Genomic DNA, 27952 nt, shown 5'->3' with positions numbered 1-27952 from the left:
GGCAGTTTCCTGTTTGAGGTGCACAATTTCACAAATCAGGACATAGTAAGTTCTACATTATTTTCATAGCTGAATTCTACAGTACTATTTTATAATTTTGAAGATTTGCCATGAAAAATGGTGTATCGTTAATGTTCTGTTTTTCAATTCTAAAAAGGAAACTTGACTATGGACAATTAAAAAAATTTTGCCAGTTCTAGGGGTGCCTGGGTGGCTCAGTTGATTAGGTGTCCAACTTCGGCTCAGGTCATGATCTCACCTTTGGTGAGTTCCATCTCCGCATCGAACTCTCAGCTGAGAGCTCGGAGCCTGGAGCCTGCTTCAGATTCTGTGTCTTCCTCTCTCCCTGACCCTCCTCTGCTTGTGCTCTTTCTCTCAAAAGTAAACAAATAAACTTAAAAAAAAAATTGCCAGTTCTATTTTCATTTTGTCATCATGAAAAGTTAGAACACCAGGTAATACATTTTGTCAAAAATGTTCCTAGTCTTTAGAAAGGCTGCCGATTATAAAATAAGGACATAAAAAGGCTATGTTCTTTCATAATGCTTTGAACTGTGGAGGGAAACAACAAAATTCACGGGTGGATCCTATCTAGTAAGCTGTTTTTCATGTTACAAAATGAAACTGCTGATTTATAGTCACCCTTTTGATGATGAAAGAATTAAGTCACTGGAGTCATCCCAGGGCCCCTTTTCCCTCATTATCACTGCTGATGACATCAGGCTGTTTCTGGCTGGCTGCTTTGTCCTGTGGGCTGACCCATATGGGAGAGCATAGAGAAGGAGGAGTAGGGTGGATGGAGCCTTTTCTTCCCAACGGCAGTCATTCTATTATTTGAGGCTTGCAAATCCTCCACCACATGCCACATCGTGACTCACTCTTCTGCATTGGAAAGTCCCGTGTTACGTTGTGCTTTGTCTTTTGGATGTGGGACTTTGGAAGTTGTAGGAAAGCCTACATTTACTTGGTTGTCAAATTAAATACTACATTTAATTGCACAACAGATGTATTGACCCCTTTTTTGTGTGCTTGCAAAACAGAACTTTCTGTACTGATGTTTATATTGTTGCTGATTAGCTTCAGAATCACGTTCCAAAATAGGAAGCACCATCTCTAGAAATAAGCTTATACTTTAGCCTTACTGTTTAAATGAATTATGTTGGCCTGCCATCAATTTCCCCCTGGAAAACTGAGCTCCTGAAAGTGTTTCTTTTTCCTCCTTGCTTCCATTTGTAATGTGTGTCTGCAAACTATTCGGTGGTTCCCAGTACCTTCTAGGCTGTGTAGTAGTACAGTGATCAAACACTTTTGGAATATTTGTGTAAGTAAGATAGTCTTTGCTTATGATTTTGGTTCATTTCCTTTTTATAGTTTCTCTACCCCCATGTGGAAAGTCACCCCCTTCCAGAGAACCATCTGTTACTGGTTTCAGAAGAGAAATGTAAGTGTATCTTTAGATGATATATACAAACTTCATGAAGGGCACATCTCCTAGTGAAGTATGGGACTTGACTGAATCTTCTAGATGTTCACTCACCAGTGCTGAAGGTCCAACTGACCTTTGATGTTCATTTCAGATCTAGCACTCCTGTGGAAGGGCTTTTCCTTTTCGCCCCACTGGTCCCCTTAGGCTCTGCTCTGTTTCCCATCCCAGGAATGATGGGCTCCTATATGCATGGATTTCCATGTTTGTCACATGGTAGAGTGTAGACCAGTTGTGGAGGTCACTTTTACCTTCTTTAGTTCATCCTTCTTCAGGGTATCTGTCACCTTGGATGGAGAAGGAGGAAGGTATTAGAAGCCAGTAGAATTTGATAGTAGAATTTGAGGACACATACTTGGTCACATTCTACCTGAAATAAGATTGGGACATCCTCTAATGAAGTTTTTTTCACTTTGGATGGGGAGGGTAGCAGAGAAGGGACAAAATCCACTCGTGGATCTTACCTCGTAAGCCATCTTTCATGTTATAAAATGAAATTGCTGATTGATAATGGGAAGAACAGGCCTGGGGGTGTTAGGTTCATGTTCACTTTCTATGCTCTTGACCAATTATCTGTCTCCCATTTTTGTACCTAGTCTGGCAGAAGGTTAAGTATGGCTAATTCTAGATTGCTTCCTGAGAGAAAGGGACCATCCACAAATCTACCTAAATTGCTGAGAGTTCTCTTATTGTGAAACTGATCCCTGTAAAAATACCCCCCAATATCTTGTATAATGAGTTTTCTCCCCATTATTTTCGTATGATATTTTCATATGATATTTGGAAATTGGAGATAAACCCTGCCAAAGGAACCCCTGTTAGCTCCAAATAAGACTGATGGTGCAGGGGAGGCCAACATTTGAGGAAACCCAGGGGAGCAGAAGGGTTAAATGTCTCATCCATTGTTGACATTGAGGAGCAGAGTAAATGCTAGATTTGCAATAGACTATGGAGAGAGGCTGGAGAAAGGTGGGTTTTGTTTTGCACTTATATTATGAAATTGCTCTCTGTGATAATACTATTTTTCCAGCCAGTTGATTCATCTGCATTGCTTTTATAAATAAACGTTCACCACTGTTAGGTGTAAAAAGGTGCTCATAATTTTCATAAAGGTTAAACTGTCTTTCTTTTGTTTATCTTTTTAAAGATATCGAAAAGTTTCATATCCAAGTCATCCAAGAAGATGGAAGTAGAGTGGTAAATATTTGAAATTTCTCTTGCTTCACAGTTTTTTCCCACAGAGTGACATTTCTAGACTGTTAAGGGTAGAGTAATGTTACAGACACAGACCATTTCTTTATTCGACGTCTTTCAGATGACAGACTTGCTGTTGTAACATGTGAAATAATGTGAGATCTATGAAGGAGTTAATTATCTCCTTTATCTTGACCTCACTGTCCAATCTCAGCCTCCTGAGATAACTCATGACAGCCTGTGTGACTCTTCCCACACCTTTACCTTGCTCATACAAACGTACACATATGCAGGAATTCAGTTGTTTTTACCAAAAGAGAATCTATTAATTTGCCATTTTTGTTTTTTGCTTTTTACTTAGTATATCAGGGCTATCCCCGTAGGTTTTTAATTAGGAATGTAACCTTTTCCACTAATTTTTATGCATACATAGAATAAATGGGATCATAACATATATGCTAGGGGATAATACAGTTCAAATTTTTTTTCCTTTTTTCTTTTTTTCTTTTTTTTTTTTTTTTTGCTTGTATGCTACTTCTCCCTTGTGTTTTCTCCTCTTTTGTCTACAGCCTATTAGGTGTCCTTTCATGCTGTTCTTCATGCGTGTATATATCTCATCCCCACCCCTGACACACCCAGAGGTTTGTTTATTAACCACTCCTTCCTCCTACAACTTTGTGGCATTACCTACAAGTCAACCTGAATATGTCAATTCATTCTTTTTAGAAACACATAATAGTCCCCGGCGTGGATGTACGCAACTTCAATCATTCTCCCATGGATGGCCACTTTTTTTTTTTTTGAGTAAATAAATATCTTTTATTTATTTATTTTTTCAATATATGAAATTTATTGTCAAATTGCTTTCCATACAACACCCAGTGCTCATCCCAAAAGGTGCCCTCCTCAATACCCATCACCCACCCTCCCCTCCCTCCCACCCCCCATCAACCCTCAGTTTGTTCTCAGTTTTTAAGAGTCTCTTATGCTTTGGCTCTCTCCCACTCTAACCTCTTTTTTTTTTTTTCCTCTTCCTCCCCCATGGGTTTCCGTTAAGTTTCTCAGGATCCACATAAGAGTGAAAACATGTGGTATCTGTCTTTCTCTGTATGGCTTATTTCACTTAGCATCACACTCTCCAGTTCCATCCACGTGGCTACAAAAGGCCATATTTCATTCTTTCTCATTGCCATGTAGTACCCCATTGTGTATATAAACCACAATTTCTTTATCCATTCATCAGTTGATGGATATTTAGGCTCTTTCCACAATTTGGCTATTGTTGAGAGTGCCGCTATAAACATTGGGGTACAAGTGCCCCTATGCATCAGTACTCCTGTATCCCTTGGGTAAATTCCTAGCAGTGCTATTGCTGGGTCATAGGGTAGGTCTATTTTTAATTTTCTGAGGAACCTCCACACTGTTTTCCAGAGCGGCTGCACCAATTTGCATTCCCACCAAGAGTGCAAGAGGGTTCCCGTTTCTCCACATCCTCTCCAGCATCTATAGTCTCCTGATTTGTTCATTTTGGCCACTCTGACTGGCGTGAGGTGATATCTGAGTGTGGTTTTGATTTGTATTTCCCTGATGAGGAGCGACGTTGAGCATCTTTTCATGTGCCTGTTGGCCATCCGGATGTCTTCTTTAGAGAAATGTCTATTCATTTTTCTGCCCATTTCTTCACTGGGTTATTTGTTTTTCGGGTGTGGAGTTTGGTGAGCTCTTTATAGATTTTGGATACTAGCCCTTTGTCTGATATGTCATTTGCAAATATCTTTTCCCATTCCGTTGGTTGCCTTTTAGTTGTCTTGGTTGTTTCCTTTGCTGTGCAGAAGCTTTTTATCTTCATAAGGTCCCAGTAATTCATTTTTGCTTTTAATTCCCTTGCCTTTGGGGATGTGTCGAGTAAGAGATTGCTACGGCTGAGGTCAGAGAGGTCTTTTCCTGCTTTCTCCTCTAAGGTTTTGATGGTTTCCTGTCTCACATTCAGGTCCTTTATCCATTTTGAGTTTATTTTTGTGAATGGTGTGAGAAAGTGGTCTAGTTTCAACCTTCTGCATGTTGCTGTCCAGTTCTCCCAGCACCATTTGTTAAAGAGACTGTCTTTTTTCCATTGGATGTTCTTTCCTGCTTTGTCAAAGATGAGTTGGCCATACGTTTGTGGGTTTAGTTCTGGGGTTTCTATTCTATTCCATTGGTCTATGTGTCTGTTTTTGTGCCAATACCATACTGTCTTGATGATTACAGCTTTGTAGTAGAGGCTAAAGTCTGGGATTGTGATGCCTCCTGCTTTGGTCTTCTTCTTCAAAATTACTTTGGCTATTCGGGGCCTTTTGTGGTTCCGTATGAATTTTAGGATTGCTTGTTCTAGTTTCGAGAAGAATGCTGGTCCAATTTTGATTGGGATTGCATTGAATGTGTAGATAGTTTTGGGTGGTATTGACATTTTAACAATATTTATTCTTCCAATCCATGAGCAGGGAATGTCTTTCCGTTTCTTTATATCTTCTTCAATTTCCTTCATAAGCTTTCTATAGCTTTCAGCATACAAATCTTTTACATCCTTGGTTAGATTTATTCCTAGGTATTTTATGCTTCTTGGTGCAATTGTGAATGGGATCAGTTTCTTTATTTGTCTTTCTGTTGCTTCATTGTTAGTGTATAAGAATGCAACTGATTTCTGTACATTGATTTTGTATCCTGCGACTTTGCTGAATTCATGTATCAGTTCTAGCAGACTTCTGGTGAAGTCTATCAGATTTTCCATGTATAGTATCATGTCATCTGCAAAAAGTGAAAGCTTGACTTCATCTTTGCCAATTTTGATGCCTTTGATTTCCTTTTGTTGTCTGATTGCTGATGCTAGAACTTCCAACACTGTGTTAAACAACAGCGGTGAGAGTGGGCATCCCTGTCGTGTTCCTGATCTCAGGGAAAAAGCTCTCAGTTTTTCCCCATTGAGGATGACGTTAGCTGTGGGCTTTTCATAAATGGCTTTTATGATGTTAAGTGTGTTCCTTCTATCCTGACTTTCTCAAGGGTTTTTATTAAGAAAGGGTGCTGAATTTTGTCAAAGGCCTTTTCTGCATCGATTGACAGGATCATATGGTTCTTTTCTTTTATTAATGTGATGTATCACGTTGATTGATTTGAGAATATTGAACCAGCCCTGCATCCCAGGAATGAATCCCACTTGATCATGGTGAATAATTCTTTTTATATGCTGTTGAATTCGATTTGCTAGTATCTTAGAATTTTTGCATCCATATTCATCAGGGATATTGGCCTGTAGTTCTCTTTTTTTACTGGGTCTCTGGTTTAGGAATCAAAGTAATACTGGCTTCTTAGAATGAGTCTGGAAGTTTTCCTTCCCTTTATATTTCTTGGAATAGCTTGAGAAGGATAGGTATTATCTCTGCTTTAAATGTCTGGTAGAACTCCCCTGGGAAGCCATCTGGTCCTGGACTCTTATTTGTTGGGAGATTTTTGATAATCTTCGCTGATAATTTCTTCGCTGGTTATGGATCTGTTCAAGCTTTCTGTTTCCTCCTGATTGAGTTTTGGAAGAGTGTGGGTGTTTAGGAATTTGTCCATTTCTTCCAGGTTGTCCAATTTGTTGGCATATAATTTTTCATAGTATTCCCTGATAATTGTTTGTATCTCTGAGGGATTGGTTGTTTTAATTCCATTTTCATTCATGATTTTATCTATTTGGGCCATCTCCCTTTTCTTTTTGAGAAGCCTGGCTAAAGGTTTGTCAATTTTGTTTATTTTTTCAAAAAACCAACTCTTGGTTTCGTTGATCTGCTCTGCAGTTTTTTTAGATTCTATATTGTTTATTTCTGCTCTGATCTTTATTATTTCTCTTCTTCTGCTGGGTTTAGGCTGCCTTTGCTGTTCTGCTTCTATTTCCTTTAGGTGTGCTGTTAGATTTTTGTATTTGGGATTTTTCTTGTTTCTTGAGATAGGCCTGGATTGCAATATATTTTCCTCTCAGGACTGCCTTCACTGCATCCCAAAGCCGTTTGGATTGTTGTATTTTCATTTTCGTTTGTTTCCATATATTTTTAAATTTCTTCTCTAATTGCCTGGTTGACCCACTCATTCTTTAGTAGGGTGTTCTTTAACCTCCATGCTTTTGGAGGTTTTCCAGACTTTTTCCTGTGGTTGATTTCAAGCTTCATAGCATTGTGGTCTGAAAGTATGCATGGTATAATTTCTATTCTTGTATACTTATGAAGGGCTGTTTTGTGACCCAGTATATGATCTATCTTGGAGAAGGTTCCATGTGCACTCGAGAAGAAAGTATATTCTGTTGCTTTGGGATGCAGAGTTCTAAATATATCTGTCAAGTCCATCTGATCCAATGTATCATTCAGGGCCCTTGTTTCTTTATTGACCGTGTGTCTAGATGATCTATCCATTTCTGTAAGTGGAGTGTTAAAGTCCCCTGAAATTACCACATTCTTATCAATAAGGTTGCTTATGTTTATGAGTAATTGTTTTATATATCTAGGGGCTCCGGTATTCGGCGCATAGACATTTATAATTGTTAGCTCTTCCTGATGGATAGACCCTGTGATTATTATATAATGCCCTTCATCATCTCTTGTTACAGCCTTTAATTTAAAGTCTAGTTTGTCTGATATAAGTATGGCTACTCCAACTTTCTTTTGGCTTCCAGTAACATGATAAATAGTTCTCCATCCCCTCACTCTCAATCTGAAGGTGTCCTCAGGTCTAAAATGAGTCTCTTGTAGACAGCAAATAGATGGGTCTTGTTTTTTTATCCATTCTGATACCCTATGTCTTTTGGTTGGCGCATTTAGTCCATTTACGTTCAGTGTTATTATAGAAAGATACGGGTTTAGAGTCATTGTGATGTCTGTATGTTTCATGCTTGTAGCGATGTCTCTGGTACTTTGTCTCACAGGACCCCCCCCTTAGGATCTCTTGTAGGGCTGGTTTAGTGGTGACAGCTTCCCTCAGTTTTTGTTTGTTTGGGAAGATGTTTATCTCTCCTTCTATTCTAAATGACAGACTTGCTGGATAAAGGATTCTCGGCTGCATACTTTTTTCTGTTCATCACATTGAAGATCTCCTGCCATACCTTTCTGGCCTGCCAAGTTTCAAAAGAGATCAGTCACGAGTCTTATAGGTCTCCCTTTATATGTGAGGGCACGTTTATCCCTTGCTGCTTTCAGAATTTTCTCTTTATCCTTGTATTTTGCCAGTTTCACTATGATATGTCGTGCAGAAGATCGATTCAAGTTACGTCTGAAGGGAGTTCTCTGTGCCTCTTGGATTTCAATGCCTTTTTCCTTCCCCAGTTCAGGGAAGTTCTCAGCTACTATTTCTTCAAGTACACCTTTCAGCACCTTTCCCTCTCTCTTCCTCCTCTGGGATACCAATTATGCATATATTATTTCTTTTTAGTGCATCACTTAGTTCTCTAATTTTCCCCTCATACTCCTGGATTTTTTTATCTCTCTTTTTCTCAGCTTCCTCTTTTTCCATAATTTTATCTTCTAGTTCACCTATTCTCTCCTCTGCCTCTTCAATCCAAGCAGTGGTCGTTTCCATTTTATTTTGCATATCGTTTATAGCATTTTTCAGCTCCTCCTGACTATTCCTTAGTCCCTTGATCTCTGTAGCAATAGATTCTCTGCTGTCCTCTATACTGTTTTCAAGTCCAGTGATTAATTTTATGACTATTATTCTAAATTCACTTTCTGTTATATTATTTAAATCCTTTTTGATCAGTTCATTAGCTGTTGTTATTTCCTGGAGATTCTTTTGAGGGGAATTTTTCCGTTTGGTCTTTTTGGATAGTCCCTGGAGTGGTGCGGACCTGCAGGGCACTTCCCCTGTGCTGTAGTGTATAACTGGAGTTGGTGGGCGTGGCCGCAATCAGATGTGATGTCTGCCCCCAGCCCACCGCTGGGGCTACAGTCAGACTGGTGTGTGCCTTCTCTTCCCCTCTCCTAGGGGCGGGATTCACTGTGGGGTGGCCGTGGCCCGTCTGGGCTACTTGCACACTGCCAGGCTTGTGGTGCTGGGGATCTGGCATATTAGCTGGGGTGGGTAGGCAAGGTGCACAGGGGCAGGAGGGGCAGGCTTAGCTCTCTTCTCCTTGGTGATCCACTTCAGGAGGGGCCCTGTGGCAGCGGGAGGGAGTCAGACCCGCTGCCGGAGGGGTGGCTCCGCAGAAGCACAGCGTTGGGTGTTTGCGCAGATCAAGCAAGTTCCCTGGCAGTAACTGGTTCCCTTTGGGATTTTGGCTGGGGGATGGGTGAGGGAGATGGCGCTGGCGAGCGCCTTTGTTCCTCGCCAAACTGAGCTCTGTTGGATGGCCACTTTTTCAAAATCTGTTTTAGGGGCGCCTGGGTGGCTCGGTCGGTTAAGCGTCCGACTTCGGCTCAGGTCATGATCTTGCGGTCTGTGAGTTCGAGCCCTGCGTTGGGCTCTGTGCTGACAGCTCAGAGCCTGGAACCTGTTTCAGATTCTGTGTCTCCCTCTCTCTGACCCTTCCCTGTTCATGCTCTGTCTCTCCCTGTCTCAAAAATAAATATACAAAAAAAATAAAAAATAAAAAAAATGTACGTTATAAAACGTTTTTTAAAATCTGTTTTATAAATCATCTCAAATGTTTTTTATAGCTATATATATATATATATATATATGGTTTTTTATAGCTATATATATATATAAAGAAATATACATATTTCTTTGGGTTAAATTCTCAGGGAGGGATAATTGGGTTGATGGATGTACGCATTTAATATATTTCAACAGATTTTGCTAAGATTGCTTTCCAAAACACCTTGTAACAATTCACAGTTTTACAAGCAATGTGTAAGAGAATGCTTTCCCTCTACCCATACCAATCATAGCCACATTTGCCTTTTATTTATTATTTTTATTTTTTTACGTTTATTTTGAGAGAGAGAGTGCAAGCAGGCGAGGGGCAGAGAGAGAGGGAGAGAGAGAATCCCAAGCAGGCTCAATGCTGATAGGGCAGAGCCTGATGTGGGGCCCGAGCCCAGGAACCAGGAGATCATGACCTGAGCTGAAATCAAGATCAGATGGCTAACCAACTGAGCCACCCAGGTGCACCTGCATTTGTCTTTTAAAAAAATTTCCAGGGGTACCTGGGTGGGTCAGTTGGTTGAGCATCAGACTTCTGCGTAGGTCATGATCTTGTGGTTCATGAGTTCGAACCCTACATCAGGGTTGCTGCTGTCAGCCTATCAGCACAGAGCCCACTTCAAATCTTCTGTCCGTCTCTCTGTGCCCCTCCCCTGTTGCACTGTCTCAAAAATAAATAAAGATTTAAAAATTTTTTTCCAATTTGATGGGTTTAAGTTCATATCATTATTTTAATTTGTATTTCCCTTAATGTTACTGGCTATGTGAATTTGTTTTTCTGAAAATTGCCTAATTATATCCTTGTCTGTTTTTTTATTGAGCTGTCTTTTTCTTGACAATTAATGTAACATAATAATATATTATTGGTATTAGAAATTATTTCCTTCAATATTTAAATAGTCTTCATCAAAATAATCTTCTCTGAAGATTTTGATTTTAAAGTTATATGAACAACATTGAAATGAAAAATGTCATTTATTAATTATGTATCTATGATTGAAATCTCAACTCAAGAGGCTGGCTGGAAAATGACTAGAAAGTAGTCAGAGACAACCATAGAAAGTGGTTGGAGCTCTGGGCCACCAGTGGCATGGATGACAGGGCATGGACAGGGCTAGTGGTCAGAAAAGAGACCAGAGAGGAAAGGTGAAGGTAGAATCTGAAAGCCAGCAATGTGAGTTTAGAGGAGAGCATCTTCTAGGATTTACAGGTCAGTGAAATAAACAAGACTAGAAGTGGGTATAGACAGAGGACTGGCTGGTTAGAAGAGGGGCTGAGAACCACGAGAGACACTGCAGAGTGAGGGCCTCTGTCAGCAGCCAACACAGTATGGCCTCAGCACTCCATCCTTTTGTGCCCTTCTGTGAAGCATCATTGCCCTTATTCTTTAAAGGCTTGGATGACAGCGTCTTAAGGCACTGTGCAGTTCCATGCATTCATCACACCCTGCAATAAGTAGGCAGTGTTGTAATTATCCCCATGTTTACAGAGAATACAGCCAAGGCTCACAGAGGTGAGGTAACTCCAGAGAGGGGCAAAATTGAGATGTGAACTTGGGTTGCCACACTCTGATGATCATTTTCTTGCCAGTATATTCCTCTGTGAGTCCCCAAATCTCTCCTAATTTAACAAATTTCAGAAAAAATGGAAATAAGATGGGCTCCCCAAAGTTAAGAATCTTGTTGAAAATATAAAGGTATTGAAGGGGAGTGCATACTCATTGGGGTAGACTTATAGGAGTAGTTAAATGTAACTGTAATAGAAATATGCCAAAGTACAAGGATGTGGAGAAAGGAGAACTGTCTTGCACTGTTGGTGGAATGCAAACTGGTGCAGCCACTCTGGAAAACAGTGTGGAGGTTCCTCAAAAAATTAAAAATAGACCTACCCTATGACCCAGCAGTAGCACTGCTAGGAATTTACCCAAGGGATACAGGAGTGCTGATTCGAAGGGGCACATGCACCCCAATGTTTACAGCAGTGCTATCAACAATAGCCAAATTATGGAAAGAGCCCAGAAGTCCATCAACTGATGAATGGATTAAGAAGATGTGGTGTGTATACATACACATATACATGCACACAGGAATACAATTTGGTGATGAAAAAGAATGCAATCTTGCCATTTGCAACAATGTGGATGGAACTGGAGGGTATTATGCTAAGCAAAATAAGGCAGAGAAAGACAGATATCACATGGTTTCACTCATGTGGAATCTGAGGAACTTAACAGATAGGGGAAGGTAGGAAAAATAAGATAAAAACACAGAGGGAGGCAAACCATAGGAGACTCTTAAATACAGAGAACAAATTGAGGGTTGATGGGGGTGGAGAAAATGGGTGATGGGCATTAAGGAGGGCACTTTTTGGGATGAGCACTGGGTGTTGTATGAAAGGAATGAATCACTGGATTCTACTCCTGAAGCCAAGACCACACTCTGTGTTAACTAACTTGAAAATTAAAAACTAAAAAAAAAAAAAAAGAAATATGCCAGAGTACCATAGAAATACAGAGGTAGTGAGTTTTGCCTTGGTTTTGGGGACAGGTGAAGGAGGGCTTTGTACAGGAGGCAGTGCCTAAGTTAGGCCTTGAAGGATGTGTAGTAAAGTATTGCTTGAAGGATGGGCAGTATCACCATACTCATTGTGGAAGAGATAAACGTAAGAAGCATGGCATGAATACTTTATGGCCGATCTGGGATTGTTGCCCAATACCCCTCACCCCTAGGCCTGAGTTCTTTCCTTGGCCTCACAGCTGCTGCCTTTGGTAGTAAAGTCCTTTTGTCTGCAGATACCTGAGTGGATTAGGTGCAGAATGGGAAACTCTGAACCTTCTGTTAGCCTAGGTATTGATTTGTGGTAGGTGTGGCCTTGCCTTCAACATCCCTGGCCTATCTGGCAAACTAGGGACAAGAGTAATATTGCTTATTATAAAATGGTTGGAAAGAGTAAGTAAAGAAATAGTGCCTTAAATCTTTTCTGGAAAGGCTTTCCATGTATATGTGTTGGGGATCAGGGACTGCGAAAAATAAACCGTGGCAATATCTGTATGTATTATAAAGATAGAATATGCAGAATAATAATGAAATCCAGATATAGTCTCCTTTAAAATAGTTACTTATTTCTAAAATCTCTTTGCCTCTTTAGGTAATTAAAGACTCTGGTCATCTCCCGAGAGAGAGAGTAGCTGAGGATTTTGTTTGGGCTCAATGGGATATGTCAGAGCAGAGATTATACTACATTGACCTAAAGGTAAAAATGAGTCCACTGGCCTCCTTTCACAGGAACAATTTAATTTTGACATTATCATTGTTATAATTACTGCATTTTCATTAATGGGGAAGTCAACAAAGGTTTATTAAAAACGTGAAAAGGTTTTCATCACTGTTTGCTTCTTGGTTGCTTCCTTTTCACTCTCCCTCTCTCTTTTTCTTTTTTTTACTAGTGTTTTTATTGTTTTTTTAAATTGTGATTTGTCATTTATCCTGTTTTTTCTTCTAGAAGTCAAGGAGTATTTTAAAATGCCTCCAGTTTTCTGCTGATGAGAAGTTTAACTTAATGGTAAGTCTAGAGAATGATGGGACTATAGGAAATTTTATAACACATGGCCTCCTTTTAAAGAGAGCTGTTATCAGAAAGAGCATCTTAGACTTCTTGTTGCATTAGTCACTTGTATGAGCAAGTAGCACATTTCTTGCCTCTTAAGACTTCAACTCTATAATATATACAATCAATATAGGTGATTAGAAGAGCACATAGGAAATTTCTGCTAACTGAATGTCTCTCATTAAAGAAACAAGTATATAAGTGAGGTCTAGTAGAAGGTAATAGGAATTATCTATAGTAGATAGCTTTAAATAATTACAAGTCATTTGACCCCAAAAGACTTGTGAGGATAGTGAATTTGAGTATGGAGTAAAATGTCAATGAGAGTGTATAGTCTGATTAGTAAAAATCTAGCATCACTCTTGGCAAAGCCATTTGGAATGCTAGTCTCATGAGGAGGAATTATAAGTATCTTTTACCTGTGATGGATAGAATGTTATTCTTCTTCCCCAGGATTAATATTGGTGTCTAATATAGATTGATATCATACTGTTACAAGAATTTCATTTACTCCTCCTGCCTTTTTTTTTTTTTTAAACTCGTTCTCCTTCTAAAGACACCCAGTCTTTCCCTCCGTACATGGTCATCTGTGTCTTGTAAAAGTCTACCCCTATTGACTGGCTTATTATATAACCTATTTATGATACTCAGATCCAAGGCAAAGTTTGCCAAGTATTAGCCCTTTAAGAAATAAATATACACCAAGCTTGTGATTGTATGTAAATGCCAGAATATTTCCAGTGGACTTCCTGTGCTGTGGATTTAGGAGATAATCTCTGAAGATAATGATGGTTAAATAAATAGGTTCTTCATCAAAAGGCAAGCACAGCATTGTCAGACTTGCTCTGGGCTCAGAACGATCAACGCTTAATGTTGTTTTTTGGTTTATTTTCTCATGATTTTTTTGACAGTTTGAAGCACCCTTGGATATAACATTAAGTGACTCAGGATTTAAGTAAGTTATTCATAGTTTACAACTAATTTTTATAGACACTTGTGGGCAGAATGTTTATACTTATATTTAATCTGTGGTATACAGATAAAAGGACAGTTCAGTATTCCGTGTGTGTGTGTGTGTGTGTGTGTGTGTGTGTGTGTGTGTGATTTTTTAGATTTCTGTCCTCTATAGGGAACATAAACGACTTTATCAAGCACAAACACAGGGTTTTTCATGTAAAGTCAATCATATTGATTTTTGTAGCCACTTATTTCTGTAGGATGTTTCCATTTATTTTGATCTGTGGAAGTGCTCTTCTCCCTGTGATTCAATAAAAGGATTTGATGAATCAGGGAGGGCTGCATTTAGAATCCAACATCAAAACCCTTTCCTTGTTGCCATCAAAGAGGATTGTAGCTCAGTTTTATCTGTTGTGTTGCTATTTGTTTTCCTTTTTACACAAAAGGTGAGCTTTTTTCCCCCCAGACTATTTACACATAGTAAAAACATGAACACTTTTGAAAAAATAGGCAGAAGCCCACTAGTGCACAGAAGAAATGAAAGTTGTCTTGAATTAGACTACTGATAACCCTAAACTGTTCTATATTTCAGTAGCTTTATTTCATCACATAGGAACACTCAGTTGTACTTATTTTGAAACAGTATATGCAGCACTCTTATTAGAAAAAAGTTACATCACTTTCAACTTCTGTTTTTATGTATTTTTTTCTCTATTGCCAGCACCATGCCATTTCTGTATGGTAGGTTTTTTTTTTTTCTTTTTTAAATGTTTGTTTATTTTTGAGAGAGAGGCAGAGCGTGAGTGGGGGAGGGGCAGAGAGAGAGAGGGAGACACAGAATCCGATGTCTGGTCCGAAGACACAGAATCTCATCAGCACAGAGCCTGATGAGGCATTTGAACCCAGGAACTGTGAGATCATGACCTGAGCTGAAGTCGGACACTTAACTGACCCACCCAGGTGCCTCCTGGGTTTCTTTGTTTGGTTGTTTGTTTGTTTGTTTTTTATCACGTTTTTAAAGAACTTTTTTTTCTTTTAATTTTATTTTTTATTTTTGTAAATTTACATCCAAATTAACTAGCATATAGTGCAACAATGATTTCAGGAGTAGATTCCTTAGTGCCCCTTACCCATTTAGCCCATCCCCCCTCCCACAACCCCTTCAGTAACCCTCAGTTTGTTCTCCATATTTGAGTCTCTTCTGTTTTGTCCCCGTCCCTGTTTTTATATTATTTTTGTTTCCCTTCCCTCATGTTCATCTGTTTTGTCTCTTAAAGTCCTCATATGAGTGAAGTCATATGATATTTGTCTTTCACTGACTGACAAATTTCACTTAGCATAATACCCCCCAGTTCCATCCATGTAGTTGCAAATGGCAAGATTTCATTCTTTTCGATTGCTGAGTAATACTCCGTTGTGTACATATACCACATCTTCTTTATCCATTCATCCATCAATGGACATTTGGGCTCTTTCCAAACTTTGGCTATTGTCAATAGTGCTGCTATAAACATGGGGATGCATGTGCCCCTTGGAAACAGCACACCTGTATCCCTTGGATAAATACCTGGTAGTGCAATTGCTGGGTCGTAAGGTAGTTCTATTTTTAATTTTTGGAGGAACTTCCATACTGTTTTCCAGAGTGGCTGCACCAGCTTGCATTCCCAGTTTTATAGAACTTTTAAACAAAAAGGCCCACATTATCTACTTAAATTTCTCAGGAACAAGTCTCTACCTTGGTGGGTATGTTATAGCAGTTACTATCCTTTATGAGGGAACTTTATTTTTTATTTTTATTTATTTATTTTTAATTTTTTTTTAACGTTTATTTATTTTTGAGACAGAGAGAGACAAAGCATGAATGGGGGAGGGTCAGAGAGAGGGAGACACAGAATCTGAAACAGGCTCCAGGCTCTGAGCTGTCAGCACAGAGCCCGACGCGGGGCTCGAACCCACGAACCGCGAGATCATGACCTGGGCCGAAGTCGGCCGCTCAACCGACTGAGCCACCCAGGCGCCCCTATTTTTTATTTTTAAAAAATTCTTCCTATTAAGGGTGTCTGGGTGGCTCAGTCAGTTAAGCATCATCTCTTGATTTCAGCTCAGGTCACAATATCATGGTTTGTGGGATCAAGCCTTGCATCAGGCTCTGTGCTGACAGTGTAGAGCCTGCTGGGGATTCTCTAACTCTCTTTGCCCATCTCTCCCTCCCTTCTTCCTCCCTCTCTCTCATAAATAAATAAATAAATAAATAAATAAATAAATAAATAAGAAAGCAAATAAATATGAAGCAATTAAAAGATTCTTATTCAAGTGTAGTTGACACACAATGTTATGTTAGTTTCAAGTTTACAACGTAGTCCATTATTCAATGCTCCCTGCGTTAAGTGAAAGAGGAAACTAGTTTTTTTTTAAGTTTATTTATTTATTTTGAGGGAGAGAGAGAGAGCAGGGGAGGGGCGGAGAAAAGAGGGAGAGAATCCCACACAGGTTCCACACTGCCAACTACAGAGCCTAACATGGGGCTTGAACTCACAAACTGTGAGATCATGACCTGAGCCAAAACCAAGAGTCTGTTGCTTAACTAACTGAGCCACCCAGGCACCCCAAGAGAACTAATTTTTAAAGGCATTCACAGTTTCTTATGCTTTATGTTTTTAGACTTGTAAACTTTGGATGTGATGATCTTCAAGACCAAGAGAACTTATCGAAACACCTGACCCTGTGCGTTTTTACCAACCATACAGGTAGAACCAGGATTATATTTATCAATTTATTCAATTATACTTGAGTTCTACAAAAAATTTAGTCATTGTTTAGATATATGGATCCTTAAAATATAATAGAGCCACAATCTTACATAAGTGATCCTATGGATATTTATACAGTGTATCAAATTATCTTCTCCACTCCAATTTTATACATCTGTTGTCTGCATAAAGGAAGCCACAGTCAGCAGGGTTATTTTTTTGTGCTTTTTAATAGAGGGGATGGATTCGTATGTAATCAATCTACATTTTCTCACCTGTTCCGTCTTTTAACAAATGTCATACAATTATGAGGATGCTTTTTGTGTCAGGCCTACTAATATATTTGGACTCTAAACCTATGTATCAGGCTGCTTTAAGAGCCATTCTAGAACTTACTGAGCTAGCAATCAAAGCTTGACATAAAGTTTAGTGTACTGTAAGCCTCTACAAAGTCAACACTAATAACTAAATTTGATAGCCATTTTTAATACCCTAGCTTGAGTAGACAGTTACCACTGAGTTAAGTAGCACTTGGAATAAAACTGTATTCCTTTAAAACCAGATTATGTGGTATTCACTAAGCCAATGTTTATGGAGACTTACCGTATGCTAGGTATTGGAGAAATGATGATGAGAAAAAATGACCTAATTTTCATTAGTAAAATCCACTATTTGAATTTTAGACATTAAATAAGTGCACACAGAGTATTTCAATAGAATCTTGATAAACTGTAGGAATTAGGAAGTCATGAGAGTGTATGATAGAAGGTACTAATATCTTCAAATATGTTCTAGTTCAGCTAGTCTGTCCCTGTGCTCTTACCCTCCAGCACGTTCTGTCTTAGTCCTGAAAAGTGTCTGCTTTCCCACCTCACTCTTTCTTAGTCTCTCCCAGTTTTTCCTGTTCATCCCAGGTCTCAGGCACAAAGTCCCTCCATAAACCAGTCTTGAGAGTTTAGGAAGGCAAGGATATTTCACGTGAGACTTGGAGGGTGTAAATGAGCTAAGAACAGTGTGACTGAAGTAGAGGGAGCAAGGGGGAGAGAACTGTGGCGGAGAGGTGGCTTGAGCAAGGTTACGTAGGGCCTTGCAGACCATGAACGACTTCATATTTTTATCCTGAGTCTAAAGTCATTAAAGGTTTTTTTTTCTTTTTTTGACATTTTATTTTGAGAATGCCCAAACATTACAGCAAGTCTCAAGGACAGAATGAACATTCATGTACCTTTTACTTAATTGTATCATTTACAGTATTTGCTTGATCACTCTCCCCAAACACAGGTACCATTTTCTTCCTTTTGACTAAGCCATTCAAAAGTAAGTTGCAGACACCCTGACAGTTTACCAGTACATTATTTAGCATGTATCTCCTTAGGTTAAGGACACTCTTTAACATAACCTCAGTTCCATTATCACTGAAAAAAATGAATTACACTAATCAGTAATAATTTCATATTCAAATTTCCATAATTGTTTCAGAAAAGTTCTATATGTGTTTAGATTTCTATATATGTTTGTATATGTGTTATATATTTGTGTGTATGTATAAAAATGAATATATGTTGTGTGCATAATTTTTAAAGTCAGGATCCCATCAAGATTTGTTATTATATTTGGTTATGTCTTTGTAGTCTCTTTTAATGTAGACCACTCCCCTCCTCCTATCCTCTGTCCCCACCCCCTGTTTTTTTTGTATTTTTTTTCCCCTACAACATTGATATTTTGAAGTGTCCAGACCAGTTACCCTGCATTCTGGATTTGTCTGTTTCCTTGTGGAAGTATTTAACTTCTTCCTCTGTCTTCCACATTCCCTGTATGTTGATAATTAGACTGAAAGGCATCATTACACATAAGTTAAAATTTTTTCATAAGAATACTTCATGGGTAATATTGTGAAATTTACTCGCACCAGATCGGGAGGCACATAATGTCAGGATGTCCTACTACTTGTGATGCTAAGTTTGGTCATTTGGTCACGTGGTAACCACTGCCTGTCTCCCTTAAAAGGTACATTTTAATCTTTGCAGGAGTAACCTGTGAGCTATTGTAGTATCATGCGACTGCCTTAGTCCCCAACAGCTTTTTACTTGGCACTCCTTGATGCTCCTTCACTGAATGTTGTGGTTTTTAAGTTTTTATTTATTTATTTTAAGAGAGAGAGAGAAAGAGAGAGAGAGAGAGAATTCCAAGCAGGCTCTGCACTGTCAGCATAGAGCCCAACGTGGGGCCTGAACTCACATACCATGAGATCAGGACCTAAGCCAAAGTCGGACACGTAACCGACTGAGCCACTTAGGTGCCCCTTCACTGAAGTGTTTTAAGCAGGCAGTGATGTGATTAGGTATGTATTTTTAAAAGATCGCTTGCTGCTGTGTGAAGAATGGATAGGAGGCAAGAGAAAAAGTAGGGAGATGAGCAGTTAGGATGAGGTTATGGTCGTACATTTGGGAGGGGGATGGCTTGAACTAGGATGGCAGAGGTGGTAATTTGGTGGGTTTGAGATGCATTTGGAGATGGAACTGAGAAGACTTGCTATCAATTAGCTGGAAAGGAATGGTTCTCAGGTTTCTCACATGGGTGAACAGTGGTGCCATTTACTGAGGTATAGTGGTTTGGGTCAGGCTTAGAAAGAGAGATTGTGAGGGTTGTTTTGGACATGTTAACTAAGAGATCTGGGACTTAGAAGAGAGGTCGGGACTGGACATGAATAAATGTGGAAGTCATTAAGTCTGCAGTTGGCATTTGAAGTCATGGGAGGGGTATAGGGTCAAAAGGGAAGAAGTTTAGGAATAAGATCTGAAAAGCAAAATATATAAAGATTGGGTGGAATATCCAAAGAAAAAGGAAAAAGAAGGTCTGGAGAGAGAAGGGGAAAAGCAGTTGTTTTACTATAGCAGCCAAAGGCAGAGGGTTTTACAAAGGGGAAATTGGCTAACTGTTACTAGGCAGTGAGCGGTGGAGTCCGTGTGGTCTGGCAGCATGGAGGTTACTGTGGGTGATTGCAGTGAAATCCTGGTTGTGCTGGGTAGTGGCACATGGGAGGTGAAAAAAATCATAGCAGGTATAGACATGAGAGGGGCAGCAGCTAGAAGGGGTAGCAAGATTTAGGGAGTATTATTTTTGAGGATGGTAGAGACTCCAGTATGCTTGAATGCTTACATGGTATTTAGTGGCAAGAGAAAAGATGACAACACACAGCAGAGAGGAATCTTTGGTAGAATGAATTTGCTCGGAAGGTGGGAGGTAACGGGATCCTGAGCTCGTGTGGAGGGACCTGGGTAGGCTCTTCCCTGGTGCTTTATTTTAAATCTGCCAAATATAAACAATCATTTTAGGCTTTCATTCTTTGAAGCTTTTATTCCTTTTCATTTTATTCCCATAGGAATTTCTCATGAACAGTAGCAGCTATAACTTACAGATGGGTGATCTATGATGTTTCTTATTCAATAAAATGTTGGGTTTATCTGCACCAGAAGGGGAAGAGTCTGCTTTTTTTCCTTTCCCAGCAATGTCTAGGACAGTAGAAAATGAGCCTTGTTCTTCACAGTCAGCTTCGAAATACAAATAAGCCTGTTTCAAATGGGATACGTCCTGATGTAAGATGCAAACAAGCCAGGAAGCATCCTTTTAGTTTTTAACTCAAGCTGTCACCTCATGTATTTCCCAAATTTCTCTTGTAAAAATGATTTTTCACCTTTGCAGTTACCAAACAAAAGCCTAGTTCAGTGAAGTAGGAATGGAGAAGGGAACAGATAGTCTAATCCCTATATGGCTCCCTCTGTACCAGAGAGCTTAATTTTCCTCGGGTGTGGAGACCAGAGAACAGGGTTCATGCAGTGAATGCTGATCAGACTCAGGGTTGTAAACAAACCTGATCTTACGTCACTGATGCCATAATAATATTTGGTGTTCATTTGTCCCATATTGGTCATTAAGAGCTACTCTGTCCTTTCAACATTGCTTGTTACATGCTCAAAAGCATCTATGTCCTGAATTTTCCTGCCCTAAGAAATGAAATCCACTACCTTCCAAGGAATTAGAGCTGAAAATCTGGATGATGGGGGTGCTCATGAGCGGTGATGGTGGGCAAAAGTGCTGCCACTTATGTATTAAGATTGAGTTCATGCAGATTTTTTTAAAATGTTTTTAATGTTTGTTTATTTTTGAGAAACAGAGTGCAAGCAAGGTAGGGGCAGAGACAGAGGGAGACACAGAATCCGAAGCAGGCTCCAGGCACAAACTATCAGCATAGAGCCTGAGGTGGGGCTTGAACTCACGAACTGTGAGATCATGACCTGAGCCAAAGTTGGATGTTCAACCGACTGAGCCACCCAGGCACCCCATAATTAATGCAGATTTTTAAAGATAGTTTATAGCAGGAGGGTAAATCAGAGACTTCCTAAAGCAGTGAAGGAAGGAAAATATTCTTTTCCTAATAGTCCACTCTATAGCTGTACTTCAGTCAGTGGCTGTGTTCTTTCTTGTGCACCACCTACTGGGAGGTAGTGAGGGGTGAAAAGTGTAAATTCTCTTTTCCTGTTCATATAATTGCAAGAGTTGCCCTTCACAAGTTCCCAGAATTAGTCTTGTGTTTTAGCATTTTATAGAGCCTTTTACAATGAGATAATTTCCCTTGGAAAACTTTGCCCATAATAGCTTTCATTGTCCAAATAGTTTCCCAAAGGCTAGCCAACTCTGAGATTTTATCTTCATCATTGATGAATATTTATTAAACATCTCTTTCTGGATACACCATTAAGAGCATGCTTTGTTTTTTTTTTTTTTTGAAACTCTGACTTCCCCCAAGTGAGTTCCCCCAACTTGTAAATAGCAGCAGAATCATTCTGGAATAATCATAATCGCAGCTAACCTTTATAGCCAGACATAACTTCTTTGGCAGAGCTTTATACATACATCTCATTTAATTCCTATGTAAGAACTATATGAAGTAGGTTCTATATTTTCTTTTATAGATGAGGAAACTGAGGTTTAGAGAACTTAATGTGCCCCAGGCACATTTTAAAAATACTGATGCCTGGGTCTCACCTTCAGAGATTCTTTTTCAGTTGATTGAAGGGGAGGTTTGAGAATCTGTAAGCCCCAGGTGAGTTTAATATGCTTTCCAGGTTGAGAACCAGTGCTCCATTGCTGTGTTGTCCAGTATGGCAGCCACTAGCCACATGCTATTTACATTTATTAAAGTTAAACAGAAAAGAGTCACAGTAGCTACATTTTATTTAAAAAAATTTTCCCCAAATCAATACAGCTTTTATTGCATCTTTAAAATTCACAAACAAGTCTGATAAATTGTCTGGCATCTTGGTATTTCTGTAGCTAGACAAGTTAGATTTTATTCATCAGCCTGCTGAACTGTTCCTTTTTCAGAAACATAGATACCATCCAAAAATTTTCTGATATCCTTGTTTTTATGTAGGTACATTTTAAGTGCTCGATAGCCACATGTGGCTAGTGGCAACCAATTTGGACAACAGATATAAAGCATTTCCATTATCAAAGAAAGTTCTATCCATGGGACAAGCTTCACAGAGTCGGTGCACACCCGTGTCACCTTGCTGTGTCTTTATTATTTTTCCCACCTTTGGGCTAGGGAAGGGTAACTAAGCCACAACCTAGTAACTATTTGGAAACGTTTGCTTATGAGATCTGAAGATGGCTCCTGGTGAATGTAATTGGGTACATTTATTTTACATCTCACTTCAACTTTCTGCAAAACAAGAAAAATGATGACCTCCATTCTCTAAAGGATGGTGTGGAGGATTTTGCTAGAAGGGGGGGGGATATCATCTTCTTTATTGTGGACATTTCATGTTCATGCTACAGGATAGATTCCTACAAGAAGAATTTGGGTCGACAGGTGTGAATATATTTAATCCTCTGCCAAACTGTGTTTCAGAGAGGTTGTAGCAACTTCCTTCTTATTTGAGAATGTTTTTCCTACTGCTCCCTTGACAGAATTGATTATCATTTTAAAAACTTTGCTAATTTGAAAGAAAAAATATGGTGCCTTTAAAAAAGATTTTATTTTGTAATTACTAGAGAGGCTAAATTTTTAACTATGTTTGCTGAAAATTTGTTTCTCCTTGTGATCATAGAACATAAAAGGACAGGGTAAACCAGTAGTTTTTTGCTGGTAGTATCTTTACTTTATAAAAATAGTCCAAGTGGTACATAGAACTTTTTTAACTGTTATAATTACTATTTTTGTTTAAGCTTTAGTATAGTGTTACTTGGTTTCTTAGTCTGCTGTAATTTTAAAGAAAAGTTATTATTGTATACTCAGTAGCCATAACAGTAATTTTACATCTAGTAGAATTGTTACTATTTTTATCTGATAAAATTACTCTTTTAAATTCTTTTGTACTTAAGATATTGCAATAAAATATACTTCTAACAATATGGTGCGGTTTTAAATGTCATTAAAAATAGTCACAAATGATAAATATTATAACAAAATTCTCATATATGTCTTTGAATAGCCTTCTTAGAGAAAATTGGCGCTTTTTTTTTTTTTTTTTTTTTTTTTTGGCCACCCTGATTCTTTGACAAAGGACCTAGTGAAGTGTAACAGAGGAAATACTGCTATTCACTGAAGTAATGATTGAATTTACATGGCTAGCTAATTGTAGTTCTGGGACCAGAACCCAGGTTTCCAGATTCCTTGTTAATTAAGTTCCTTTCCACCTGGAAATCTCCTATTTTGGGTAATCACATAAACATTAGCATTGGAAGTATCAGTTTCTGTATAATGCCCTCAATGGTAGGTCTTTGATGAGAATATCTAGTCTATCCACATAGCAACAGCTGCTAGAGATGATGGACATATTACACACTGAAGGAGGGGTGAAGGCTGAGGGTGTTCTGGAGTGATGGGGTAAGTAAAGGCAGTCAGGGCTCATCTGGGAGGACTGCTTTGTGCCACAAACTCTTCTTTGCCCTTGGACCAAGGCTCTTGGTGACCCAAATATGTTTGGGTATGGTCCAACACACATTTGCTTTTATTGGCCCAGTTTGCCTTCCATTCCAGATAACAAAGAAGACTGGAAACTTTCTGTAAAGAAGAGGTACATTTTTGTTAAACTAGGGTCTATAGCTATTAGTAATGGCCTGGAAGGCAAGCTAAATAAGAGAGCAGGGCAGTATATGTATATTAGGAGAATCTTATGAAGCTTTGTAAATTTCTCTAGACACTCATGATTTCATATGTAGGAGTGTATCTCTATTCATTTTCCTATTCTTTAGTAGCTCATCACAATACATTGCTTATGTGTGTGCTGAGTAACTGTGGAATTAGCAACTTGTTAACTTATTAATAGACCATTTCTAGATTTGGGAAATAATCTCTGTATTAAGTTGAGGCAGAACGTCTAAAGGAATAGAAGCCAGGTTAAGTGACTTAGGAAACTTTTTATTTGTCTCCTATTCTTTTCAGCTCTACTAAATACCTTCTTACTTCTAGGAAGTTTATGTGTGTGTTACAGTCCGAAGTTTGACTCTTGGGAAAAATTCACATATTCAGTGTTTTACTTTCATAAAGGTACATGCCATTTATTCTTATTTTTTTTTTACTTTTACATAATCACTTTTTCCAAATGGTAGCAAGTTAGATAAATTTTAAAGACTTATTACCTTGTAATGAATTTTATCAGTACATTCTATACCTTTATACCTATATAATACATGTTTCCTGAATAAATTCATTAATGATGAATACAGTTAACCCTTGAACAACGTGGATTTGAAGTGCACAGATCCACTTACATGCAGGGCTTTTTCGATAAACACAGTAGAGTTCTATAAATGTATTTTCTCTTCCTTACAATTTTTCTTAATATTTTTTCTTTGCTGTTAGAGTACAATGTAGAATACACATAACATATATGTGTTGACTGTTTATGATAAATGTTAAGTGATAAACATTACAACAAAATGCTTCAGATCCTTCTATCTGAGCACAACCCATCTTATAAAGTCTAATATTATACTCCAAGCCCAGAACAAGTACTAGATGGTGATTGCACTTGTGATCCATTTTCTCTGCTGGTTTTTGGAGAATGATGGGGAACCACGAAATCCAGAAGTCAGACACATGCTTTGTCAGTTTCACAGCTCCTAAATGTTGAGAGTATCACATAGAGTAATAGCCTTGGGTGGGATTCCGGCTCTTTGTTTCTTACCATTCTTTTCTTGGTTTCCTGTTCTCTACCCACAGGGCACGGCAAGACCTTCACTGCTGCTCTTGGGAGTGTTGACTCACATGTGACAAAGGGCCTTACTTTTCTCAACCTTGGTGAGTGAGAGGGAGATGGGTCTCTCTGCTCTGACACTCCTTTCTAGTACATGTGATACTCAGCCTTTTATATCTCATTTTCTCATCTGTGCACCCCATTTTCTCCTACCTCTTCAGGACTCGGATTGTGAGGACAATCACTGACCTCTCTGAAACCTGATAGGGGAAGGTTTTCTCTGGACACATTAGCACCCGTAATTTGTCTGTTGTTCAATAGTCAACTGTATTAAGTTAGTTAATATTTTTATAATATATTTTTTCCTGACCTATGTCTTTTTCAAGGCTTATAGACCAACCCTAATGGACGTATTTGTGTCCCCCCATCCAGATCAGCTTTTTTTTTGGGGGGGGGGGGGATGCATCTCCCTTTTTAGAGAACACAGGCTGTGAGCTTTCCTGTGTTTTTAGTAGGAAAGAAGCCTGGGCACACATCTCAGCCCTTCTGAGCCTCAGTTTCATTATTGATTGTAGAGAGGACAAAGGTCTTTGAATAATCGTCCATTTCCTGTTGCTAGAGCCTTCCAAGCTGTAAATGATTTACGGATCAGCTTGAATGTGTTGATTTTCATTGAGTAAATATGGTAAGGGAACTTGAGTGTTAGGTTGGAACGTATTAATGGAATCTATAATGAAGAAAATAAAGAAGGAGTTTATTGTACCAACCTCCTGAAAGCTGCTTTTGCATGTCATTTGGGGTGAGGGTCACAAACAGGTTAGCACAGAACTAAATAACAGAAGTATTGCTTGCCTACCCAAGGGACATGACAATATTTAAAAAGAAAAGCTTCAGCTTTAGAGCACATGATTCTTTGATGTATTCCCCTATTCCTGTTCCCCAGTCCTTCTACTGTCATGACAAAGGCTTAGGAAGGTGTGATGTGAGGGAACTTGGCAAAATGAGAATGAAAATGATAAGAAAGTACATAAAAATATTTTTCTTTTGAATGATACTATTGGTGAGGTATCTAAGGCTGAGTGGGCTAGTATGTGGCAAATGTTAACATGAGCTTTGAACCTGTGGGAAATTACTTTAGAGAGGCCTGATTCTACTGCTTCCTGTGGTAAGAGAGATAAATATAAGGTTTCCTTGGTCTGAGACTTGATTATTATCAAGTAGCGAATGCTACATCAACATCCCATCTAAGAGTGATAGGGGAAACTTTCCACTAAAAATAACCTTAGCATTTTGTGAGGTCAAAGGTAACCTTCCTTTTTTTCCCCAGAGAGTGACTTTAAAAAAGGGCAGGCATGATTTAATCTATGGTCTTCAGACCGTGGAGCCAGCAGAAATACTAGAGCTTTGTAAAAATAGGCCATCTTACATAAGTTATCTTTCCTTCTTAAACACATTTTATCTCATAGGCACAAAATTATACCCAGGATTAAAACTATTCCAGGAGTAATTTTTATGACAACAGTATTGCTTTGTGAGTGATGTATTTTTTCCTATAAATTGCATGCAATTTTCCTGATTGCTACCCTATTAAAAGGGGGCTTATATTGATTAAAATACTAAAGGATTGGGTTTTGGGACGTTTTCTATAAATCCCAAACACCTCTATATAAGAAAGATACATTGGTAAATAAAAAGCTATCATTTTGAAAAATGAATACTATATGCTAAGTTTGTTATTTAAATTATCTTGATCCTTAAAATTCTGTTTGGTGATGTTATCCCCATTTTACAGATAATGAAAGTGAGGCTCAGAAAGGCTGAGATGTGCACCCAGTCTTCTTTTAGTGTCTCATGTCAGGGGCACTGTGTTAGTTTCTTATGGCTGCTATAACAAATTATCACAAATTTAGGGCTTAAAACAACATAAATGTTGTCTTAGGGATCTGGAAGTCAAAATTCTAAAATCTGGAGTCTTGAGGGGCTAAGCCAAAGTGTAGGTAGAAATGGTTCCTTCTGGAGATTCTGGAGAAGAATTCATCCTTGGCCTCCCGCAGCATCTTGAGGCCAGCATTTCTTGACTTGTGACCGACATGACTCCCATCTCTTTCATCCTCACATGATTTTCTCTGTAGTCTGGTCTCCCTCTGCCTCCCTCCTGTGAACACATTTGTGGTTCCATTGGGTCCACTTGGATGTTCCAGTATACTCTCCCCATTTCAAGATCCTTGATCCCATCTGCAAGGTGCCTTTTATCACTTAAGGTAACATATTCACAGGCTCTGGGATTAGCACCTGAACATCTTTGGGGGTCAACATTTGGCCTACCACAGGTACTGTTGATATTTTTGATGAAACAATACTTTTTGTGTGAGAGTGTCCTGCACGTAGAGCGATTTAATAACCTTTACTCCCTACCACGCCAATGACTGGGACAACTCAAAACACCCTGACATATTTCCAAATGCCTTGTCTCCCAGGGACAAAATTACCACCCTAATTAACTGGTTAAATGCTACAACTAGGAGTTAACTTAGATCATTTGATGCCTAGACCCTTTCCACTGTATGCTACTATATCATTATTTGTGTCTTTCTACTTAAATGTTACCATAATAAGAACATTATTGCAACCATTTGTGCTATAGACTTGAACATCACTTAATCCCCTGTGACTGAGAGGGCACTTCTAAGTCAAATCATTCAAGTTTTACATCCTCTTTCCCTTCCTTTCCACTGAATGCCTTCTATGCAAATGATTTTTTTTTTTTTTTTTTTTTTTTGCTTCTTAGGGAAAAAAAAAAAAGAGTCCAGCTGGCTCACTTAAAATCTAAATGTGTCTTCTATGTGAAATTCACTGCTATTGCATGAATTTTTCTGTTTTTCTAAGGTCCTAGAAAAATTATTGGCAAGGGCTACTTCCACCTTCCCATTCCCCAGAAACCTATTTTTATACCTTGCTTCAATCTGTGTACAAATGTTCTTGGTACAAAATTATCTAATGCAGGGACTGTGAAGGTGTGAATTCTCAGCAGTTAGCTATGCAAGGAAATGTATTAATATTTCACAAAGCATCAGAATGCCTGCAGAGATTGTTTTGATGAATATCAATTT

The 27952-nt window shown here is 38.7% G+C and overlaps 1 protein-coding gene across 7 annotated transcripts in view; it reads left to right on the top strand.

Annotated features, from left to right (window-relative positions):
• GSAP (gamma-secretase activating protein) overlaps window positions 1–27952 on the top strand; it is a 205123-nt gene that overhangs the window by 139326 nt on the left and 37845 nt on the right. For 5 of the 7 annotated variants that reach the window (XR_008420570.1, XM_053898187.1, XM_053898188.1 and 2 more), the window contains 8 exons: window positions 1372–1441; window positions 2631–2680; window positions 12473–12577; window positions 12827–12886; window positions 13843–13886; window positions 16550–16635; window positions 24089–24193; window positions 24869–24946. Coding sequence is in view for 6 of the 7 variants with exons in the window: in XM_053898187.1 (XP_053754162.1) it covers window positions 1372–1441; window positions 2631–2680; window positions 12473–12577; window positions 12827–12886; window positions 13843–13886; window positions 16550–16635; window positions 24089–24193; window positions 24869–24946 (598 nt within the window). In the remaining variant the exon portion in view is untranslated. The remainder of the gene's footprint in view (window positions 1–1371; window positions 1442–2630; window positions 2681–12472; window positions 12578–12826; window positions 12887–13842; window positions 13887–16549; window positions 16636–24088; window positions 24194–24868; window positions 24947–27952) is intronic. The other 2 variants (XM_053898185.1, XM_053898189.1) reach the window with 2 other exon arrangements.

Source organism: Panthera pardus, unplaced genomic scaffold, assembly GCF_024362965.1.
Source record: "Panthera pardus isolate Hobbes unplaced genomic scaffold, ASM2436296v1 HiC_scaffold_8, whole genome shotgun sequence".
Lineage (NCBI taxonomy): Eukaryota > Metazoa > Chordata > Mammalia > Carnivora > Felidae > Panthera > Panthera pardus.
Note: the sequence above shows the minus strand (reverse complement) of the source record. Positions and strands in the feature narration are given on the sequence as shown.